The sequence below is a fragment of the Emydura macquarii genome, unplaced genomic scaffold (assembly GCF_026122565.2).
Source record: "Emydura macquarii macquarii isolate MOO-44397 ecotype Brisbane River unplaced genomic scaffold, CSIRO-AGI_Emac_v2 contig_1451, whole genome shotgun sequence".
In the NCBI taxonomy this organism is placed as follows: domain Eukaryota; kingdom Metazoa; phylum Chordata; order Testudines; family Chelidae; genus Emydura; species Emydura macquarii.
This window is the reverse complement of record NW_027131588.1, coordinates 760,587-784,498: the sequence shown is the minus strand read 5'-3', so window position 1 is coordinate 784,498 and position 23,912 is coordinate 760,587. Positions and strand designations below refer to the sequence as shown.

Below are 23,912 nucleotides of genomic sequence, written 5' to 3'. Positions count from 1 at the left end.
CAGTGTCTTCCACCCAAAGATCTGAAAGTTTTACACATATTCATTAAGAGTCTAAATCCTTAAGAGGGAAGAAAGTACTATTGTCCCCATTTTACAAATGTGGAAACTGGAAATAGAAAGTGACCTGTCCAAGGTTACACAATAAGTCAATGCATGAACAGAACACAGGTCTTCTGGCTCCCATAGCTGCCAAAATGCCAAGAATTTTGCAGGGACAATTCTGCAAATAAGCCCAAGGCCCGGGCAGCATTTTTGGATCCAGAATAATTTTAGTTTTTCTTCTTCTTAGAAATGTGAGAGAGAAAAAACAGGAACTATCATCCGAAAATGCACCGAAATACATGTAATCCTCTAGCTGCACAACCCTCCAGCAACTCCTGAGTAACTGGAGAAAATCCTACTCTCCCTTCTTTTGTCATGGTTCCCCCTTCTCCCCTCTATCATATTGGCTCCCACGATCACCCCCCATATTTTCTCTTGCGTCCCTCTTGCTCTCCATAGCTTCCCACTATGCTCTTCATGATCCCTATGACCATAAGCAACCTTTGTCCCCATAACACCATGATTTCCCTTCTTCTGCCCATGCACTCCATAACAATAATCTATCTTCATGTCTGGCTATAGCTTCTTCTCACTTGCTGGCCTCTTGCAGGCTTATCATCTCCCATCAGGCTTCCATATGAAGGCTATTCTTCCCGCATCAACCAGCACCCAGCTCTGCCCTCGATAGATGCCTCCAGAGTTGTGCTCAACTCAAAAGGGGTCATAGCTAAGGCTGTGAGTCTGTCATGGAGGTCATGGAAGTTACGGATTCCATGACTTTCCGCAGTCTCTCTGACTTCTGCAGCTGTAGCAGCTGGGTGTGGTTGACTTCGGGGCTACCCAAGGAGCTGGCCCTGGGGATAGTCGCTTGGGCGGCCCTGGGCCAGCCGCACTGGCTGCAGCTGGAGTGGCCCCAGGGCCATCCACTCGGGCTGAGCCCACAGCCAGCCACTTATGCTGCTGCTGGGGGGGCGGTCAGAGCAATGGCCTCGTAGGTGACCTTGGCACACCTTGGTGACCAGGGCCTTGGTGACCTTGGTGACCAGGGCACACGCTTGCTGTATATAAGCTGCCAAACTTTAAGTCTGAAAGGCAATTAAAGTTCAAATGGTGCCATGAGAGGAAAAAAATAAAGCACAAAAGCTCATTTTTCATTTTTATAATTCCCTCCGGCAGCATCAGCTTAATATTAGGAAGATTTATCTTTTCTTAAAAAACAGATTATTTTAATATAACATCTCACCTGAAGTCGCTATAGCTACAGTTCTATCAGCCTTTCCATTATCAAGTTAGACTATTGTTAGAAAAAGAGGAGTGATAAGATGATACTGAGGTTTATAAACCCTCAAATGCAGGTAGATTCAAAGTTAAAGCTGCCCTTAATCTACCCTACATTCACTGTTTATGCTTAACTACCGAATCGTCTGTATTTTCAGTGTATATAGGAAGCAACAAACAAACAAAAGCCTGATACTGCTTTCACCTAGCTATTGGGTAAATCAAAAGTAATTCTGTTGAAGTTAATAACATTACACTGATTTAAAACAGGTGTGAGGTCCGACTCAGGCCCTTTGCATTGTATAAGCTGCACTTCCTGGGTGCACAGAGTTACAGATACAATGGCAGCCTTCACCTTGAATATGCTTGTTTAGGTTTTTTTAATAAGTTTAATACATAGGACCAAACTTTTCAAGTATCTCAGAAATTCATGTGTGCTCTTCTATGTGTGCAAACAGGGACTTTTGTGTATACAGAATGAATTCTATGTGCCAGATTTGTAAGTGTCAATTCAAGGTTTGCAAGTGCAAAAAGGTGCCTACACAAATTTCACAAATCATTATTAAACATGTCCCCGGAGGTAAATTTAATTCATTAAAAAATACATGTATCTTTCACTCTGTGGGGTATTATGCAGAATTAGTGGGCCAAATCCTTCTCAGACTCCTTTAAGTAAATGTGATTAAGCAGACAGAGAGTGTCAGGCAGATAGAATTGTGCTCAGACTCGTTAAAGCTAATTTTATTAGGTATTTTCCTAACTATCTTCTTTTTAATTTTTAGTTCTGTTACTCCACCAACCTTAGAAATAAAGGGGAAAATTCTGCCCTGACTTATCCCCTTACCATCTGCTTACCATCACTGCAGTCAGTGGGATTGTATGGATTGTATAGCAGAGCAGATTTTTGAATGAAGATCATTACAGGTAGGTTCTTGTTAACAAAAAAAAAAAAAAAAAAAAAGGCCCTGATCTTGAAACTGGAACCATGCAGGTAGATCCTTGTGCCCCTGTGGAGCTACACTGAAGTAAATGGGGGTCTGCACAGATACAAGGATCCACCTATGTAGGAGGAGCCTAATATTGTACACCTTTACCAGCCTCACTGCCCCAGCTCTTCAGGCCTTCTTCCTTGTTGTGGCCTATGCATGGAATGACTCCCAGACCAAGCATGGCAGGCTTACACCCTCTCCTCATTTAAGTCACCCCTAAAAACTCGCTGCTTCCATAAGGTCCACAAATACTAACCCACATCAGTCACATTTCCACAATTGGTTGGGGAGAAGCCATGTAACATTCCAAGTTATCACCACCCCCCACCATGTTTTGTATGTGTGTGTCTGTTTTTCAGCTCTTTGGGCAGAGGCTCTCTTTATTTGCTTCCTGCCTAGCACTGAGCACATTGTTAGCAGTTAAATAATAAACAATGGCAACCTCTGAGACCATATGTGCATGTAGAGATAGGGTTCAACTCTGAAACCCTAGCTGGTCTGACCTTAGTCACACTATTCATGCTGAATTACATTGCCTGTAAATCTCTGATGGAATAACAGACATGAGAGACAGCTAACGGAAAATTAAAATGTACTACCAGGGTCATCTTTGTTATTCCTTGTCATGTACATATTTGATTCACACAAGTCAATGTATGTTACTGCTTTACCCACTCAATTATTTGTAAGCGACTAAATGCTTTTCTATCTGGCAATAAGAGGACCCAACTAATTACAAATTCTTAAGTAGAGAGTTTGCAATTTTGCTGTGGGTCATTCATCTGTGAGGCATGGTGCAAACTTTATGTCTAATTTTACAGGAAAAAGGTCATTTTCAATGGACAGTGTATTACACTATGCCCCGAGTTTACACACATGTGCAATTAGATGAAAAATTTAATTACAGGCTAGAGAAAATAAGTCTCCATTATTTGAGCATATTGACATATCACTGCAGTAAGTAATCACTAACAGAAAAACAATGTACTGTGCTATTCAATTTTCTTGCAGGTTCATAAAAGAACAGAGGAGGAGAGAGAGGTGGAATAATAAAGTCATTATTGGGTAGTATGGCAAACACCATCCTGGAAGGTCCACTGATTGAACTGTTGTGATCTCAATAAGTTAAGTAGGATTGGCCTGGTGAGTACTTGGATGGAACTTGGACAAAGAATACAAAGGTGCTATGGGAGGTGATGTGAGGGCACTCAATAGGGGACACTCTTCTATCGGAATCGTATTAAACTAATGATCCATCATGATGTTAAGAGACACTGTGCTGTGGCTGGAGGTGCCTTTCTAAGATAGGAAAAAACCCAATTCATGTCTTCACCAACTGTGATCAATAAGCATTTCCATATTAAATTATGTTAAAGTAGTGATATTTAACCTCAATCTCTACATTTAACCTCAATACTACATTCTACCTACCTAAATTCTCCCTGCTGTTTCAAACTGGACACAAAATTCTTCTTTACCTCCTGTCCAAAATTTGTTATACTGATGTGCCTTTTAAAGAATTGCCATATTTCATTCTATAGTTTATGGCATCTCAGTGAAGGATGAAGTGAAACCTGTTCTCTTTCTCTCACACATACACACGCGCGCACACACACACATATATGTAAAGGAGATATTCATGTGATACACTATTCTTATCATGCACCTTTGATCTGCACTCTGCCTGCTAATCTATCTCAGGCTGGACAATTTCTGAGATTACAAACACATGAGCAGTTTAAAATAGCCATCCTATGTCCAGGCCAAGAAGGATAATGTTGGTATGTTGGGAAAACCTCACTAAAGCCGGTAGGCGTAACCACCACTCTCTGATTAGTATAAATGTAAGAAACAATCAAGCTTCTTTATGGAACCAGGTAAACAAACAACAGAAGCCACCACCCAGAAAATAGAGACATGGCAAGGCTTGAGTACAGGCTGAACCATATGACCCAAAGGGTTTCTTTGGGGACTGATATAGCAAATGCAAGGGCTGGTGCATTGATTGATGAAGTTGTGTGTGAGAGAGAAGCAGCAGAAAAAGACAGAAGGACACAGAGAAGGAGCAAAGAAGCCCCAGAAAAGGTCTGAGAAGTCCTGGTAGTGGGTCCCTGAGAAAAAAAGCTAAGGGACAGCTTTTGGTCAAAGCGCTAATTGAAGGACGCTTGGAACTGTAAACAAAGAAATTATCCCCCATTGTTTGATTCCTAGCGTGTTCAGGAAAGAGGAGTCTGAACATTCCTTGTCAATAAACAGGACTCCATCAAATTCCTGACTCCACCATCAATTTCTCCTCCTAACAGAAACAATCTGCTAGACCCCAAAAATTGGCTAGCTGCTTAGATCAAAAAGGGTAACAATAATTTAAGATCTCAAAGGTTCCAGAAACAGAAAGAAAATATTAAACAGTGGGGAAGCTAATATTATATAGTATGTATATCAGAGTGTAGGGTCAAGAGTTGTTAAAATTTTCATTTCAAATTCTCATAGCATCACAAGGGGGTACTCATGGCCGTTAACAGTGCTGGAGAGCTGTGAAGAAGCTCTCTGGCAAAGAAAAACATTTAAAAAGAAAACAAAAATCCCACCCAAAAACAACAAAAAATGAGCCTCTCAAATTGCTTTGCCGTTACACTGAGAGCTTTTGTTTAAATGTACAGTAACTAAAAAGTGATGCATTCTATTATAAAGAAAGTAGAAGCTCATAATTTTGGTTCTTTGTGAAGCTTAGGTGTGTGCTGAAAACAATAGTAGCCTTCTTGAAAATTTCAGTGATGTACTGAATGCTGTCACATTTCTAAATGATCTTGTTGCACTTTTCATGGCCAGTGGTTAATTTAAAGTACTGATAGATACAGAATGATGGATCTTAATCTCATCACACTGAAGGCTCTTTTGGGTCCACAGGTAAAAGAAGGTAATTACATTAGTGTCAGCATAATTCTGTTAAGGTCTCTATATAGCACTGTAGGTTTAAAAAAGAGCCCCTTGTATGTCTATACATGTTTGAGTTCTTTCAGGTGAGGTAGCTTCTATTTCAAAAAAGAGGAGCAGACAATAAAATTCATCAGTGACTGTGTCACATTTGCTTGGATTGACAGACTTTGATTCATGTAGCAATACATCTTTTGTTACGGTTCTTGACGGCTTGCATGCTGAGTTTAACTAAGTTGATATACACATTCTTCAGAAATATACTGCTAAGCAGAAATTTCTTAGACATATTCAGAACTGCATAGAACCATAGCATTTGGGTTTTGGGAAGAAATCTCTTGGGACTCCTGAAAATATCACACGAATGCTGCTTCAAATACTTTCCATTGACAGATGTCTCCTTTTTCTCTTGTAGGAGTCCTTCCTTTGAGGGACCATTTTACACTGGTATTCCACATGTTGCAGTGACATCCAATTCATTTCAAGATGCAATTCAGATTATTAATTTTAATCTATCAAGGCCATTATACTTTGAATCCTGGGCATATTGTCCTGTGGAACTTGAGATCAGCTCAGGTGAACAAACTGACAATCCCTAGATTTGTACTTCTGGTGACTAGTGGTGTGTCATTCTCAACGGAGTGTCCTGGACTCCGGAATGCGTTTTTCTACTGTTCTGACATGGTGATCCCCAAAGCACACTGCAAGGCCTAATTGTTTATCAGGTTTTCATGAGGACTGGGAATAGGTCATGTCTTAGCTTTTGGGTCAGGCTGGATTTATTTCAGAAAATGTGTTTATATAAAAAATTCTACATGCGGCTGAGGCATTTTTGACAGATGCAATAATAAGAAAAACTATATAAATAAACATGAACCAGCATGTTCCATATTTAGCAAACTGCCAGGATTTTGATGTAGAGATGTGTCTGACAGGTATTAAAATGCCAAGTTTCACAGTATGCTGCATTTACCAAAGGAAAACCCAACCCTGACCAGAACAACAGGGAATATAGAGACACTGCCCAGTGCAGTATCTGCTAATTGACATCTGCCCTGCAGGCTGGGGCAGAATTCATCATGTTCAGCTGAGCTTGGGATGGGTCACAAGCCACAGAGCATTATGTGATGCTCCTCTGAGCAACAGCAGCTTGCACTTCCAACCTGCTGTTGGCAGCACCTGCTGGAAAACGCAGCATATGTACTGGCCAGTTTGGCGGGGTGGCCTAAAAAGCCCATTTAACCTGCAGATCTCATCTCCTTCAGGATACGGTGCACCAGACAGTATAGTTTGCCAGCCATTTTCTACCATTCTCAACTAAACTATGGAGAGGTTCTCCCGTCTGCGTATGTGGGATAAAAAGTTGCATCTATATCTTTTGCACACCAGCACAACGGAGGGTATGATAGAGCCCACAGATTAGCAAATATACTGAGGCTAACTAATTTGCAATTTCATTAGTTTAAATGGTCTAACCAAAGAATCATTTGTTTGTGACATTCTTACAAGGTTGAAACCATACAGCGTTTCCAAGTGTGCAGCCTTAAGTAAAAAGCATGTCCTAATATATTTAGCAAATGCTAATGCAAATGAAAGAAAAATATATAGGGGATAGGAACAATGTATTCCCTGCTTTGGCAACTGTTGAATATCTAAAGCTAGAGAGAGTTTTAGAGATGAGACTCCCCATCTTCCTCCCTACAAATAAATTACAGTGTCCAAATACTGAAATGGTGGCCTGTTTTCCATAAACACAATTGTGAATTGAACCAAAATTGTGCTATTGACTCAACATGTACTGCAAAAAGCTCCTGCTATCTTTATGAGCTAGTTGAAAAGTGAAAACAGATTAGAGAAATAAATTCTTCAATAGGCAATAACATTGCTTTTACACCTGATTTGATGAATAAGTCTTCCCAGTGGCACTAACATACCACTAACATTAACACCACATTGCGTGGATTAGCAAGTTTTAGGGCAGGCAGGAGAAAAAATATTCTTTCTTCCCAGTTACTGCTACAGGTATATCAGCTAATGAAAACACAACAAGATTTCTCTAAGGAATGTGAAATTTGTTTAGTATTTCCATCAAACAATTATGTTGTTCATCCAGTATCAGAAAAGCATTGAGGCATATCCAGACCTGATTACATTCCTTCTTAGCTCCAGAACAAACTATCCCAGTAGGGTGGTAAGCAGTTTCTCATCTCTTCTATATCAGAGCTTTGATGCAGGTGCACACAAAAGAGGGGTTTCTGATAACAATACATCCACATTTGCTTAGTATCTTCATGATCCTAAATCAAAATGCCCTTGATCATTACTGGAGTCTTTCAGAATATTTCAAATTAAGTGATAAATTTTCAAAGCGATGTAACAGGGATTTTGCTGCTTGGCTTCCATTAGCATCAGTGGGAAATGAACAGCTAAATCGCCACTCACTGCTTCAAAAATGTACTCCTTTAAAGGTCTTATTTCCAAAATGCATTAGACTTTTCAATAACTAAGAAGCTGCCAAGAAAAACAGTATTATTTCCATTGACAATATTTGACAGATAACTATTTCCAGAGACAAGCTGGTCTGTGGAAAACATTAAAGCTCCCAAACATCTTTATAGGACAGGAAGGGAGAGTATTCCGATTCTTGAACCACAATATTCTGATTCTTATGATGTCTGACATCATCCCACCTCCTTGCAGCCAGCACAGAAGACACTGCTAAGGGAAAAGAGATGTGGCCATGGCTTTAGGGCACCCTGGCAATCTCTGGCTGCTGTAACAACTCCTGGGAGATTGTTGGCAACAGGTGCAAGTTATAACACTTATATCAAGAAATCAGCACAGCACAGAGCAGCCTCAAGATCAGGGGAACACAAAATTGGCTTGACTGAAACCAAGGATCAGGCTGACAAGTACAAAGTGGGTGTAAAAATGGTACCGAATTAGAATGGTAAAGGTTTATACCCACTCAGCACATTTGTAAATGATTACACAAGGTGCAAGGCAGTGGAGAATTCAATCTAGAATATCTATGGAAAATTTGCATTTTCCCCAAGTAAGTATATCATGTGGTCAGTAACATTCCTGGAAAACTTGGAGGTTAAGTGCATAGAGGAAATCAAAATCTACATTACTTTTATGACTAAACTATATATTCTTTTCCCTGTTGATTTTTATCATTAATAATGTAATCTTACAAACTAAACATCAAAGGATATAAACAAGTTGTCAGAACAGATTCCCGAGAGCCATTCTTCCCATTACATAATAGAAAACAGGATTTTTCAATTCAGTAAGGAATTTTATTTTATTATCTCTCAGAGGCAGATAAGAATATGTGGAATTCCCATTCTAATATCTTTTATTAAACACATATTTCTTATTTAATTAAAATACTTTGGAAGATTAGTTTTGATTGATTTGGTCAAATGGTGGATACTAATTAGAACAACCAAGGTTGAGAAGCCCATTAGAAAATAATAATTCTCTGCAGTGAAAATAACAAACATGAACTGAATATTAAGTCAGTTATTTCCTTTAAAGGTGAAAGGAAATATTCCCAAAGATTCAGTCTGTTTAACTTTGCACAGAACAAAGAGAGCAAGTACCTTAGAAAATACTTACTACAATATCTTCCGGGAAAGTGTCTCGACTGAAGGAGCCATCATCAAACATGACTTCATAGAATACTTGAGATGCCACTCCTATCACTCTGCAACTGTAATATCGTGTGTTCCTGTGTTTTGTGATGACAGTCTGCCCAACTGTGATGGCCTTTTCACATGCTTTGGTTCTCTTTAAAGCAAGAATTTAACAGCCATTAAAAAGTACTCAGCACTTAGTTTATCAGAACTATGTCACATGATAAAACAGGCAGTGATCAATCATGGCTCTCAATTTAGCAAGAAATCTTGAAACAAAATCTTTCTTTACTACAACAATCTAACTTTATGTGAAGCATACATGTTTACATTTTATTAGCAAAAGAATTACAGCCACACACGATTACTGCACATAATTAAAAATATATCTACTATTATGGTATTTTTGGCTTATCTCACAACACAGGAGAATAATTTAAGCATAACAATTCTGGGACCATTCAGAATTGAATTTACCACTACCTTAAAGCCTTCTTATTGCTAGCATTGGGAGCATCAGACATGGTAGACCAAGCTTATACTGTAGCATTTCACTGAAAGGCACTTCTCAAGAGTTGGATTCATGTCTGGATTTTCGTAATTATGTACCTAATATTTTGCTCACTAAGATGACATCTTGTTTTTGTAAGGGTGGTCAACAGTCATTTAACAAGATGCTTCAGTACCTTATAAACAATATCATGCAGAACACACAATTTAAAACTGCAGCTGGTATAGTTATGATAGTACATTTTTTCACTCATCTTTATTATGTAGCAGATCAGTCATGATCATTGTTTATTTCAAGTTTCTTCTCTAACTTTCCTAAAACAAGTTATGATCTTCAGAAGTCTACCGAGGATGTCAAATTATGCAAAAAGTCTACCTCAACAACTATGGGTGTTATACTGCTATTACTAAAATTAAAAAAAATTAAAAAAAAAAAAAAAAAAGCAACCCAAAAACAAAAAAACCCCAGCATAACTCAGGAAATGCTCATGATGCAGGTACATGATGCAAAAAATTGTGCACACAACTTTCCAACTAATGCATTCCTCTGTGCCTCCCACTTGCACAGTGAGCTTCACCATCTGGAGAAGTAAAAACAAGAGTTTCTCATCCTAATAAGACATCTTATGGCTGTTCACTGGCTGTAAATTATTTCATATTGGTTGGTGTGTTTCTGTGGTAAAATTTACTGTGTCTCTGACAACAGCTGCACATCTGAACTTTTTGGACAAGAGATGCTAAAATGTACAGCATGATTCAAATAGCATATCTGTATTAGTGAAAATGTTTTGAATTGAAATATTTACTTAAACTGCTTGAAATCCTGTACGTCATATGCTAGATTAATTACCCAATGTCTACCACTTTTTTAAATGTCTATAAAGTTTCAAGCAGTAAAGTTCTTCAATAAATGTAATAATCTGAAAAGAAGGTACCTGTGAAAGTCTGCAAACTTATGTGACTATAGAATTGTCAGCATGATTATCTGAAGCTAAGTTATGGTCAGTGCCCATGCTTTTGTTGGATTTCTGCAGCTTTTTTTTTTTTTTTTTTTTTAAATTGGGCCAAATTTTGAAATATTTATTTTGCTTTGTAATTTTTGATACACTACCACTTTCTTGCACCACATTACAGAATTTACACATCTCAAACTTGTTTGTTTCTAAAAACTGAGGGCAAAGCAAGTACAAATATGTTGTGTGCATCCCAACTCTATCTTTTTTGGTTCTAGTACACTAAGTTTGTGTTTGCAAGTGATTTCTCTGAGTAAAATTGTGTTCATGCAACAAAGGATTGGATTGAGGCCTTCTTATGAAGTTATACCCAATTATATTTCTATAACACTTTCAAGATTACCTAGAAATAATCTTACTTTCATAATTATAAACTATTAAACAGCTAAACAGCCATTAAAACAGCAATTACTACTTCTGTGTATTAATGATATCACTAAACCTAAACACAAACTGGTGAAATGAGCCAAGAACTAGTTTACCACCATAAGTAAAGTTATTATCACATAGGACCCTCTACTGGTTAATGTCAGTTATCAGTCTCATACTAAATCTTGAATAATATATAAAAATCCAGGTGTTGATTTATAGAAAAATTCCAGACTCAGTTTATCCAAATATTTTCAGAAACAGAAACTGAAAGTATTCATTGAATTACTCATGTGCGTTGATCTGAAGCAGAAATTGCTGATGGATATATAAATCGAACAGGAAGTAAATGTACTGAAATTACAAAATTCATTACAAGTATGAAGATGGAGCTCCACAAAACAAAAACACAAGATTATTTTTGTTATTAAGAATATGCAGATTGGTTTACTGGTAAAATGTTCACAAGTTAAACTCAACAACTCAATCCATCCACCTCCAGGCAGAAATAAATAAATGAACAAAACAAATAAAACAAATAAATAATCAAAAAACTCAAACGGTAGAAAACCTTAATGCATCCCTGCTCAAGGGGAAGGAATTTGGCTTTCAGTATGCTATTTTGGTAGGATTCTTGATTTATTTTGCAGAAAAACATATTGACAATCACAATGTATAATTGATTGTCTGTCCCAGAAAACATTTCCTGTCAGAAAAGCCTAAGAACTTATTGATGTTAAGAATGTCATTTTTGATCAGAAAGGACAGTTGTTATGCAAGGGGCTCTATCAGATTAAACAAACAGCTGTTGTGTCTTTCTGAACCACAGTTTGCACAATAATCTGAAAGTGTGATTTTTCTTCAACACAATCCAAGACAAGGATGAAATAAAATAGCAGTAGAAATAGAGAAAACCGAACAAACACAAACAAAAAGCCATCTTGGTCTTCCATATGTGAACTTTAATAAATGAGATACATTATGGGTACAAGTTCTTGCTCTTTATTTGTGTGACTGGTGTAATGCTACCAACCAGATGCCAGTTTATGCCAAGGTCCCCCATGCCTCACTTGGATACTGAAAGAAAACACCTGTGTTTAAGTATTGGTTAAAAAAATAAGAGTTATAAAAATGTACTTAAGTGTTTACCTGTTATTGAACACTTGTAAATACTGCTTGCATTAATCTCACTTATTACATCTGTATCTCATATTGTAAGGTAATATTTGAGCACTTGCAATGTAAGTCTCTGTAACTGTGTAAATCACCAGACAGGAAAGAAGCATTAACTAGTGTGAAATACTAGTATCCAACAAATGTTAGGTCCTGCCGAACAAAAAAGATCTATTGACACCAGATGAGTACTGTAGAACATCAGAGGACAAAAAAAATTTGTTGATTGCTTTCTCCCCTGCCATGAAGTTGTGCAAGTGAGTTCCTCTCATCAGCTGAGTTTGCAACTTGAAGCAGAAGAGAGGAAGAAATAAAAAGCCCTAACAAGGAGAAACTGTATCTTTATGCCGCCTGACTCTGAGGGACAAGGATTACTAAGCATAAGCCAAAGATCTCCAGTGCTTAGCTAAGTTATCCCTAAAGGACACATTGAGCTTGCTTATCATAGAAGCTTAATTACTTCTGAAATTTAAGATTGAAGTTAATTTGTGTGTATACATATTTATCTGCTTTAACCTTGTAAATAACTTCTTTCATTTTCCTATATAATAAATCTTTAGATAGTTTATGATAGGACTGGCTACAATTGTCTTTGGTGAGAGATCTAAAATGCAATTGACCTGGGATAAGTGACTGGTCCTTTGTGACTGGGAGTAATCCAAACATTGCTGTGATCTTCAGGGTAAGGTGGGCTTACTTGGGTGGCGAGACAGATTGGAGTACCCAAGAGGACTGTCTGTAACTCTGTGTTAAGGCTATTATATTGCCTGATAAGTTTACCCATGATTGGTTGGTTGGTGAAATCTAAGTATAGAACTCCACCAATTTGGGGTTTGTGCCCTGTTTCCTAACAGTCTGCCCTGAGATTGGAACCCACACTCTTCAATCACTGCAGGACAGCTTGACAACTAGCCACAAAACATTTCATCTAAAAAGCTCAAGATCATATTTATAGTGGAAGATCATGAAAGCTCTAAGATTTATTTGCTTTGATATGGAAACCTACGTTTTATTCCACCCTGCCAGTTTTATCCTTAGAATTATAGTCTAATGTGAAAGCTGAAAGTGATGTTTGAATGGTACTCCTCTTCAGGATTTTTTCCCTTGGGTCTCTGTGCCTCCCGCAAGGCATGCCCCTCAACCACTTAGAGTGCCAGGCGGCCATAGGCAGGCAGCACAGAGTTGGCTACATTGGCTTTATGTCACACAGGGATTCTTTTACACAAAGAAAATCCCCAGCTGTCCTGTTACAGCAGCTCTCCGTTAGATTTGTGCAGCAGGTCCATCACAAGAGACACAGGACAGAGGATCTGGACCATAGTTATGGTGGAGCTGTTGCTAAGTTTGCATTCTGTTTCACCCTTAAAGTAGGAGTTCAACTTGTTTGTTTTATAGGAAAAATACAGTGTATGTGCTGTAAATTTTAGCACATAATATCTGAGTAAAACCTGAATTTTCTGGGGAGTCTGAAAAAAATCAGTCAATTGGTTTTAAAGTTCTAATCAATTAAAAATTGCCTCCCTCGCCCAAAAAAAAGCTCAGTGTCAATCTCCTGATTTTTTGTGTTTCACTAGTTAAAACACTAGGAGACAAAGAGAGTTTGGTGAACTCTCTGGAGTTATGTAATTATTTTGTTAATTAACAAAAAGAATAAGAAATATTATAGTTCTTTGTCATAAACAAATCCTTAAGTGTGGCACTTACCAGTATTCTTATCAGCAAGTTAAAGAAGTATGGGTTGGATGAATGGACTATAAAATGGATAGAGAACTGGCTAGAGCATAGGGCTCAACGAGTAGTGATCAATGGCTCCATGTCTAGCTGGCAACCGGTCACAAGCGGAGTGCCCCAGGGGTCGGTCCTGGGGCCGGTTTTGTTCAACATCTTTATTAATGATCTGGAGGATGGGGTAGATTGCACCCTCAGCAAGTTTGCAGGACGACACTAAGCTTGGGGGAGTGGTAGATACCCTGGAGGGTAGGGATAGGATACAGAGTGACCTAAACAAACTGGAGGATTGGGCCAAAAGAAATCTAATGAGGTTCAACAAGGACAAGTGCAGAGTCCTCCACTTAGGAAGGAAGAATCCCATGCACAGCTATAGACTGGGGACCGACGAGCTGGGCAGCAGCTCTGCAGAAAAGGACCTGGGGGTAACGGTGGATAAAAAGCTGGATATGAGTCAGCAGTGTGCCCTGGTTGTCAAGAAGGCTAATGGCATATTGGGCTGCATTAGGAGGGGCATTGCCAGCAGGTCACGGGAAGTGATTATTCCCCTCTATTCGGCATTGGTGAGGCCGCATTTAGAATATTGTGTCCAGTTTTGGGCCCCCCACTACAAAAAGGATGTGGACAAGTTGGAGAGAGTGCAGCGGAGGGCAACCAAAATGATTAGGGGGCTGGAGCACAGGACTTATGAGGAGAGGCTGAGGGAACTGGGCTTGTTTAGTCTGCAAAAGAGAAGAGCGAGGGGGGATTTGATAGCGGCCTTTAACTACCTGAAAGGGGGTTCCAGGGAGGATGGGGCTAGGCTGTTCTCGGTGGTGGCAGATGACCGAACAAGGAGCAACGGTCTCAAGTTGCAGGGCGGGAGGTCTAAGTTGGACATTAGGAAAAAGTTTTTTACTAGGAGGGTGGTGAAGCATTGGAATGGGTTGCCTAGGGAGGTGGTGGAATCTCCATCCTTAGAGGTTTTTAAGGTGAGGCTTGACAAAGCCCTGGTTGGGATGATATAGCTGAGGTTAGTCCTGCTTTGAGCAGAGGGTTGGACTAGATGACCTCCTGAGGTCCCTTCCAACTCTAATATTCTATGATTCTATGATTCTATGATTCTAATGCAGAAAAAAAGTTAGGATGACTAAGATCTTCCACAAGTATTAGCTGCTGGTTCATCGAAGACCAAAAGCTCCAAGAGACTGTTTCATGAAGAATAGCATATTCAGCGTAGGAACAGCTACTGTTCTAAGATCCTATTTCTTCATGACACTGTCCAGCCAGCTCAGGGACCATTGGCTTTCATGACCGCAACAAATGCTAATGTTGAAGATCGTGTTTTTCATGAAGATGTTCAGCAAGTGCAGGATCAAATGTGATTTTGCAGAACGGATAGCAGAGAGAAAGTCTGGTCTATTTACAGTGGTGGTCAATTTAAGTCAGGAGATGCTTGAAGACTGGCATCTACAGCTGGCAGGAAAATGTTTTTCCCCAAAACATTTTTGACAAAAACAAAAAATAATTTTTCCAAAGTTTTCTATAACTTTTTTTAAACTTTTTCATCCAAACATTGAAACAAAAATGTTATGGGTTTTGGTAACTGAAAAACAGAAGTTTTTGAAAATATTTCAGTTTTTAGCAACCAAAAATAGAAACATTTCAGTGAGTCGGGTTAAAATCTTTTGGATTTACTGAAAAATGTTGCTTAACTGAACTAAAATTTTAATTATTTGTTGTTTTTCCACAGAAATTTCCATTTTGACAAAAAAGCCATTTATCATAAAAAAAATTTTTGAACAAAAAAATTCTGCTTAGCTCTACCGGCGTCACCATACGGCAGTATGGCTGTGGTGTGTCATCTGAAGTGTCTGGTGATTGTTCAAGTGCTGAGGTGCGTGTCTCTGGGTGGAGGAGTAAAGGGTATGTACTGTCACATGCTTTTCATTTCCTTGCTTTTGTGGTTTTGGATTAGATATGTTATAGTACAAATCAATCTTACCTTACACACGGTGTTGTGGGCTTGTGTATTTATGTACATAAAGGTTCTTCTCTGGTCAACCGTATACATATGATGGTAGGTGACATTTCTCTAATGTGTGTTTGTTTATATATATGTAACCCCCTTCTTTTTCTGGGTTACTTGGGAGCAGGCAACACTCACTGGAGTGCAAGGGTGCCTAAGGTTGATGACATCAAAGAAGATCCTGAGTATCCCAGTGATGATGTAGGATAGGTGGGAATCCTCTATTCACCCCTCTGCTGCAGCCCCTTTACTTTTAAAGGAATTTAAAATTGGCAGTGCCTCCATCTGGTTGGCCCCTGCACACGCTCAATAGCAGGCCTTGGGAGCTTCCAGGACTAAACGTAGTCTAATAATAATAATAATCTGTGACATAGGTCTAACTCAACAATTGCATACATATGAAAAATAAAACACTGTTTCAATGAAAAATATGAAACAACCAATTCTGCACACAAAATTTACTTTACTGCAAGCAAATCGGCATTTGTATATGCAGAATGGGACGAGACAAAGACATTAAAGGTAGAATAGCAAAAGCCAGACATGCCTTCATAACTCTAAAACTGATCTGCAGAAACAGAAATCTTGTCCTCCAAACTAAACTTTGAATATTTAACACCATTGTAAAGTTGGTCTTACTAGATGGCACTGAAACTTGGAGACTTATTAAGATCTTACTATCTAAACTGCAAGTTTTCACAATCAGCTGCCTTAGACAAATCCTCAATATCAGATGGCCAGAAAAAAATTAGAAATTAAGAAATCTGGAGGAGGCCAAAAGAGAAACCAAGACAACAGGAAATTACAGGATGAAAATGATGATGCCTAGGGCATACATCGAGGAAAGACCCAAATAACATAACACAGACCACTGGACTGGAACCCCAAGTGCAAGATACAAAGAAGTAGATGTAGGATACAATAGAAATGCACAACAGAAGCAAAGCTGAAAGCCAACAAAATGACATGGGAAGAAGACCAAGAGACCAGCAAAGATGGCAGGCAGTGGGGAAACCCTTTGTTCCACATGGAATAGAAAGGCATAAGTCAAGGACTGACTATAGGGAAAGACCAAGAGAACAAAATAGTTATAGAAAAATTATGCAATTACCAAGTGGGATGGTGGTAGGAATACACTGTCTGTTCAAAGAGTAGCACACCATTTAAGGAAAGAAATTGATAAGGGTGGTACAGGAGGTATAACTAGGATGAAATTGATAAAAGGAATATTCACGCTAGACAACAGAAAAAAGCTTTCTGACAGAGAGTTCTATTTGATTGAGGAATAGTCTCCCAAGGGAAATGATGGAAGTCCCATTGGTTGAGACACTGAAAACTAGACTGGAGAAAATGCCAGAAAATGTTCTTTAAGACCAGTCTTGTACTCGCTGGGGATTGATTAAACCAGTGGATCATGGCTCCCAAAAGGGTCAAGGAAAGCATTTAGAGGGGTTGTGTGGGGTTGAAAATTTTACTACAATCTAAAGCAAACAAAATTTTCCTCTTCCATTCCCTGCACATCCTTCCACTTCGAGGTCAAGTATTCTCTGTCAACTTCTCAAAACATACCACAAACAGATTACATAGATTTTTCATTGCTACCAATGATAATTTTTTAACTCTTACTTTCATGGTAAATGTGAGGTGGAAGGGTTGTAAAAAATTTTGACTTTGAATGACGCGTCACCAACATGAAAAGGTTGAAAAACACTGGATTAAATGATCAAATAGATGTTTTCCATCTCTAGATTCTATTATGTATTTCTTCTGTATGAACAATGTTAAGGAATAATTCAAATATAATTAAAAGAAACAGAATGGCTAAGAATCTCCCACTAGAAGTAATAGAAATAAAGTGCAACCAAATGCCAGTTAACATCGTGAATGGAGTTCACAAGCTAACATTAAAGGCTCTTTCTCAGCACTGATGGGAACTTCTGGCATTGTAACAAAGAATACTGAGTTTTACTCATACTTTGTATAACTATTGTCAGTCAGTACTGAAATTTTGGAAGGACATTTGCAAGATTTTATTGGGGATGCTGAATAAGTATATTATATGTACAATATCTTTATATTGGATATTCATAATATTTAATCTGAGTTTTTGTAATAAATGCAGGTATTGGTACTCATCTGAATTTTTTTTTTTAAAAGAGAACTTATTAATTTATTGTGGTGGTGAATCCATACATATAGTAATGGTCCTAATGGAAAAATATACCAGACCTATGTATGAGTATGAACATTTCTCTAAGATCCAGACATAAGGAGAAACTGTCAAGATATAATGACCTGCTGTATATGAAAAGACTATAGATGGAGCAATCTATTAGACATAACCCACTTATAGATTCCTTCCCTCATTTTCCCTAGATAGCTATGTAAATTCCTCCCTTAACTGCTATTTTAAAATGCAAAGCATCCACTATCCAACAGCACTTTAAAAAAAATGAAGGAAATAAAAGATAAAATTCCTTACCACATTTTGATTGATCTTATGTCTGAAACATGTGACGTAGACAACATAAGGCCAATCATCAGGCTCCATCAGCACCCCTGCAGCATGGGCACAGGTAACATGGAAGGAGGCTGGACAACGCCCATAAGAACACTGTATGCAGGCACCGGAAATTTTCTTCATTCTCTGTCTGCAGAAGATACATTTCTGTGTGAACAAAACAGAACAGAATGTCAACTAAACTACAGTAATTTAACTAATTTCCATAAATATCCACATTTTACTGACTACATTTTACATGTTACAAACTAGCTAATTTGTACTGAAAAAGAACAAACTTTTCTGAATTGCGAATAAACATTGCAATATGATGTAACTTTAAGTTAGCATTTTTGTCTTTCTTTATGGATATACAAAGAGTTAATGGTTTCGGTGCCATAGTGGGGAATCTGACATATAGCTGTTTACTACTAATCATTTTCATTCCAAATCCCATGCACTACCTTGCAAATCAACCGCTATTCCCAAATTGAACAAATTGAGATTCTGCTAATAGAAGTCTGCAAAAATAATCATTATGTGTGACAACAATAAAACTAAAATACATGCACTATGTTATGTTCCTATGTGTTTAAAATAGGCATTGGGGGATGGAAGAAATGAGACACATCAGCTTTGCCTCACTGAATAAAACAATTTGTCCATCAAGTCTAGTATCCTGCTGCCAGAAATAGCCAATATCCAATATGTCAGATCAAGAAATACTCCATTACTGTGTATTGACAATTGTGTATTACTGTACACGGGGATAAAGCTCTTTCCTGCTTACCCTCATCATAGCTTATAAAATAAGAAATGTTACTGAGTGATGATCATAACATTTTAAAATCGAACTATATTATTTTCCCGTGGCCTTGGCAGTAGTGAATTCCACAATCTGACTATATAGTATTGAAGTACTGATTCCTTTCATCACTCTAAATTTATCAGCCACTAATTTTGTCAGGAGTTCCCTAGTTTTCATATGATGGGAAAAGTAGAGAGGAAAGGTGATTAGTTTTCACTTTATCATTCATAATTTTGAATAGCTGAATTAAGTCTCCTCTAATTCCTCTCTTTTTTGGCTAAAGGATTGAAAGTTTTTAATCTCATCTGTTTCTTAAATTGCAGCTCCTATTCTGAAAAGAGACTGTCAAAACGGTGTTGTGGTATTCAATATTTCCCTTGTCTCACTCAGTGACTTCCAATGTTCAGTTTACAAGTAAAAAGTTGGTTTTTCTAACTGTTAGCTCTGCCATCTCACTCAGCATCAGAGAGTCAAGCATGGTTCTTTCTGCCCACATATTATCCCTAGTAATAAAAGCTCCACATGCCTAATTCTACCTTCATTTCCAGGTGTGCAACCCCAGTGTCTTGAATGAGATTGCATAGGTGGAAATGAAGGTAGAGTGTGGCCCTGAATTTGGAACTTAGTAAAGAATTCTACTGACCATGCACAATGAAATCAGAATCCAGTTCACTTTACCATAGCTGTATTAGCTCTGCATGACTAACAGGAGGTAAAGACAGAGAACACTTACTTTTGTCAGTAAAGCTGGCAGATATTCTTTGGAATACCCCTGGACTAAATCTTAGCTCCTTACTCATGTTTTAATCAATTTGTAATCAGTCCCTAGCAAGACAAGCATTGACTTCAGTGAGAATTGCAGTTGCTTAGCATCAAGACCACAGCAGGCAGACTTTTTTTAACAAGAATGGGCCATTTTTATAACTTCACTTTTCAGAGTAAAACTAAACTTTGTGGTAAAACAACAAAAATTGGCAATTCTCTACCAAGGTATTCCATTGTTACAGTAGATACAATGAATTCTGTAACAAATTTTCAAAGAGGCTTTACTCTGGCCTTTATTTCAGTCCATAGTCGTGTGTGTACATGTGCATGGGAATGTGTGTGTGCATGTGTACACACAATCATTTTCAAACTGTTTTGGTTGTTTTTTTTTTTTTTTTTTTAACCAAATTCAAAACTAGGGTTTACTCAACTGGCACTCACAAGTGCAAGTTTAATATGTAAAATCTAACATATGTTCAGGCAAGGAGGTTGTGTACTCATAAGTAGAAGGCTATTGAACTATCCACAGTGACTTCCAAGTCAGATTATCTGAGGAAGACAAGAAGTTTAAAGTCCATCAATCCATGAGAGATTAGACTATTTCGGCAAAATGCACTGCTTGAGATTAACCAATCAGAATTTCATCCACCATCATGCTACCCCTTAGTGTGTTCAAAAGTCTTCAGAGTTTTTATAAAGCAATTAAATAAAGTGTCATCAGTGAACTTCACCAACTCAACACTTTATGATGGGATTGCCTGGAACTTATGTAACTGTCACAGCACAGGCCGCCAGAGTGGTGAATTTGTTGGTTCAAGTCATCCTTCTCAGGTAAAGATAGAGTACAAAGCATGAGTAGGCTAAGGAAGTGCATCCACAACGTTCAGTGCCCCATAGGAGACAAAACTGTAATAATACTTCAATATTATAAGGCTTTTATCCAAAGATTTCAAAATGTTTTACAAACATTAACCAACCCTTCAAGGCAAGTATTATTCTTTACATTAAATGGAGAGATACAGAAAGGTTAAATGATTTTCTCAAGCCAACACAGTGAATCACTAGCAGAGATGGGATCAGCACTCAGGACTTCCTACCTCCCAGTCACTCATTTAGTTCATTAGGCCCCTTTTAAAATGTAGTTTCCTACACTTTTTTTAAAACTTAAAAATTGAAAAACAAAAATTCCATCCTGTAGAATCATACTGGCTCCCTACAGGGTCATCAGCTGGGACCCATGGGGTCATTAGAGTTACAGAACACACATCAGTCCCTTGAACTAACAGAATAACCCATAGCTGTAGAAGTCTTATTTTCTATGCATCCCTGTTACTGTGTAGGGTGGATGAGACACACTTTGTCAGACGGTTTTATAGCTATTTGCTGAACAGCAAAGGAATGTTGAGACTCAGGAATAATGAGTTAAATTCCACATTCAGTAGGGGGCTGTGCTATAATGATTTCAAATATTTCTGTCCCTGTGCCTCGAGTCTGTCTCTGTCCCTTTCTGCTTTTATACCCCCCTCCCAATCCACTGCCCTTGCCCCTTCCTCCCCATTGTTATCCTCTTTGGCACCTGCACATCTCTAAAACAAACTCCTGCTCCTGCCCCTGTCTACCCCTCTTGCCAGTGTCCCCCTTGCGCCTATGCTACCCAACTCAACAGTTCCTGTCCTTGTCCCCTGCTCATATCTTCCCCCATCACTAGCTCCTGCCCTTCTATCCCATCCCTCTGGGCACCAGCGAGGGGTGCAGTGAGAGCTCTCCCTAGTCTCAGTTCTAGTGCCCAGTATCTCAGCAACCCTCCACACCTGGGAAGAGCAATTGCAGGGAAAGTCCTGTTAGCCACTGGCAGACATGAGATGGAGCATGCTCAGTTGTTCTGTGGATATGATGCATCCGCAGTGTTAGCGTGTAAGAACTGTGAGGGGATGGCAAATGCTCCAGAGAATTTAGCTGCCAAACTCTACTAAGCCTTTACTGAGAATGTGTGAACTGCATTTTTTCAGAAGCTAATAACTTGGCCAAATGTGGGCAGATTTTCACAGGGATGGCAAAAGGCATCCTTGACACAGGGAGACCACCCTTCAAAATTTCAAATCCTTGCTCCTAAGCATGTAAGTACTAGAACTTTTCAAAAGAATGGCTGTAAGAATATTTTAAACATGAACAAAACAATGTATCCTCCTAATTGGTCTCTGAAATGACTACACCGTTATTGCTGAAACTTAGGCTACGGCTACACTGAAGACCCACTCAGTTGATCAAGAAATTGACATACTACGACCACCCTCACAAGTGGCGCAGCGCTGCATCGACGGGATCATGGTTCCCGTCAGCGCAGTGCAGTGAAGACAGCGCACAGAAGAGAAGCCCAGAAGTCGACAGCAGTTTTTTGCGTAGCTTGCGTAACTCCCGTCGACTGCCGCCGAATCCTGGAAGTAAGTGTAGACAGTGTCTCTAAATACATAAATAAATAAAAACAGCAGCTCAAGGAGAAATCTGGCATTTTTCCTAAATGATTAAAATTAGGCAAAGTTCTAAGCAACTGAACAAAGGGTCTTATAATTGTAAGTGTTGGGCAATCTTCACTATAGGCAATGCTACCAGCTCCATCTATAACACCCACACCAAATTGTTCTATCATCAGCCTTTTAGGAAGGTGACAAGTACCCTGACACCATGAAATTATAATATAAACCATGGTATATGTTTTTACAACAACTTATAAAAAAGTCCTATGCAAAACAAAGAAAAAAATTAACACAAAAAGTACAGTGTTATAATTAATCGGCTTGTACTTCAAAAAAAAAATTGCATGAAAATTAGCTATTATTTGTATCATGAGTCACATGATTTGCCAGATGCTCTCTGCTTCAAGAAATGGAAGAGATGAGAAACATGGAATTAAGGAGTGGGAGAACTGTGACACAATTTCAGGAAGATTTGGAAATGTGTTTTGGAAAATAGAGACACTGGGACAGGGTAAGAGCATAAAGATAAGGTCAAAAGAGATTCAAAAGAAGGGTGTAGAAGCTGACATATCAGTAGACATGGCCAAATCAATACAGATTAAAATAAGAACTTCATTCAAGCTATTTCTGAGGTTTAAAAATTCATTGTGGTTCACTTCCTCCCCTCTTTTTTCCATCCCCTAATATACTGATGTGGACACACTGAAATACTGCAAAAAAAGGGTATTTCTCATAGTATTATTGACTTAGCTCAAACTAGAGAATACTAGAAACCTGGTGAAAAAGCCTGTTCATACAGGAGTTCTAGGAACAATTTCAGAAGCTTTATTAAGAAAAATATTGGGAACTACAGTGCATATGCTACGCTTGATCATTGGGAATAAGGGGGAGGCCTTAAGAAAATAAACTTGCAAAGTATTAAGGAACAGATTCTGATCTCAGTTACAGCGGGGTAAATCTTAGTAACTCTACTGATTTAAGTGAAATTATTTTGGATTTACATGGGTGTAACTGAGACTAGAATCTGGCCCTATGTAAGTGGGTGAGTGCAGATTTAGAATGAGATGAACATTGAAAAAAGCTTATTCTATTCCTAACAATGAGGTGTATCCACTTTATTGCTGAATCAAGAGAAAGTATGTATTATACCAATTAACTCCAATGACACACTTATCTCTGGTGGTACATTATTATTTTCCTTCAGGTACTAAAAGGGATCATGGATGTGATTACGAAGAGAAAGGAGAGTTACTGTATACCCAGAGAGAGAAGGGGTTTTTTTTCAACCTATGACATACAAAACTAATTCATATTCTAAGGATGAGATTTCTCTCTCAGAAGGCATAATTGATAGGTACTAAGGCTTATATATAACAAAATAAGATACATTTCTTATGATTCTGAAGATGCTATGTCCTTTGATGCTATGTATAGTAACCCTTGGATAATTCTGATACTGCTCAGCCTCAAGATGGCAGACATACACTAAGGCATGCATTCTGAAAAAGGAATACACACAAGTTGAGGTAGTGCAAGTGAAAAGGCATGTGCATGAGCAAATCCCTGATTTACACATGTTTATCAGGCTGTATGCCCACAGCTCTGGACAGGAGAAAATTCACACCACTTTTAAAAATGTAGGCCTTAAAATCTTTTTAATACTCTGTAATTAGCTAACAA

General features: G+C 38.4%; 1 protein-coding gene across 2 annotated transcripts in view; it reads right to left on the bottom strand.

The window, feature by feature from the left end:
- Positions 1-23,912, bottom strand: part of KDM4C (lysine demethylase 4C) — a 463,532-nt gene that overhangs the window by 23,050 nt on the left and 416,570 nt on the right. For both annotated transcript variants that reach the window (XM_067553078.1, XM_067553079.1), the window contains exons 18-19: positions 18,168-18,353; positions 8,868-9,038 (exon numbers count right to left, since the gene is read on the bottom strand). In XM_067553078.1, coding sequence (XP_067409179.1) covers positions 8,868-9,038; positions 18,168-18,353 — 357 coding nt within the window. The remainder of the gene's footprint in view (positions 1-8,867; positions 9,039-18,167; positions 18,354-23,912) is intronic.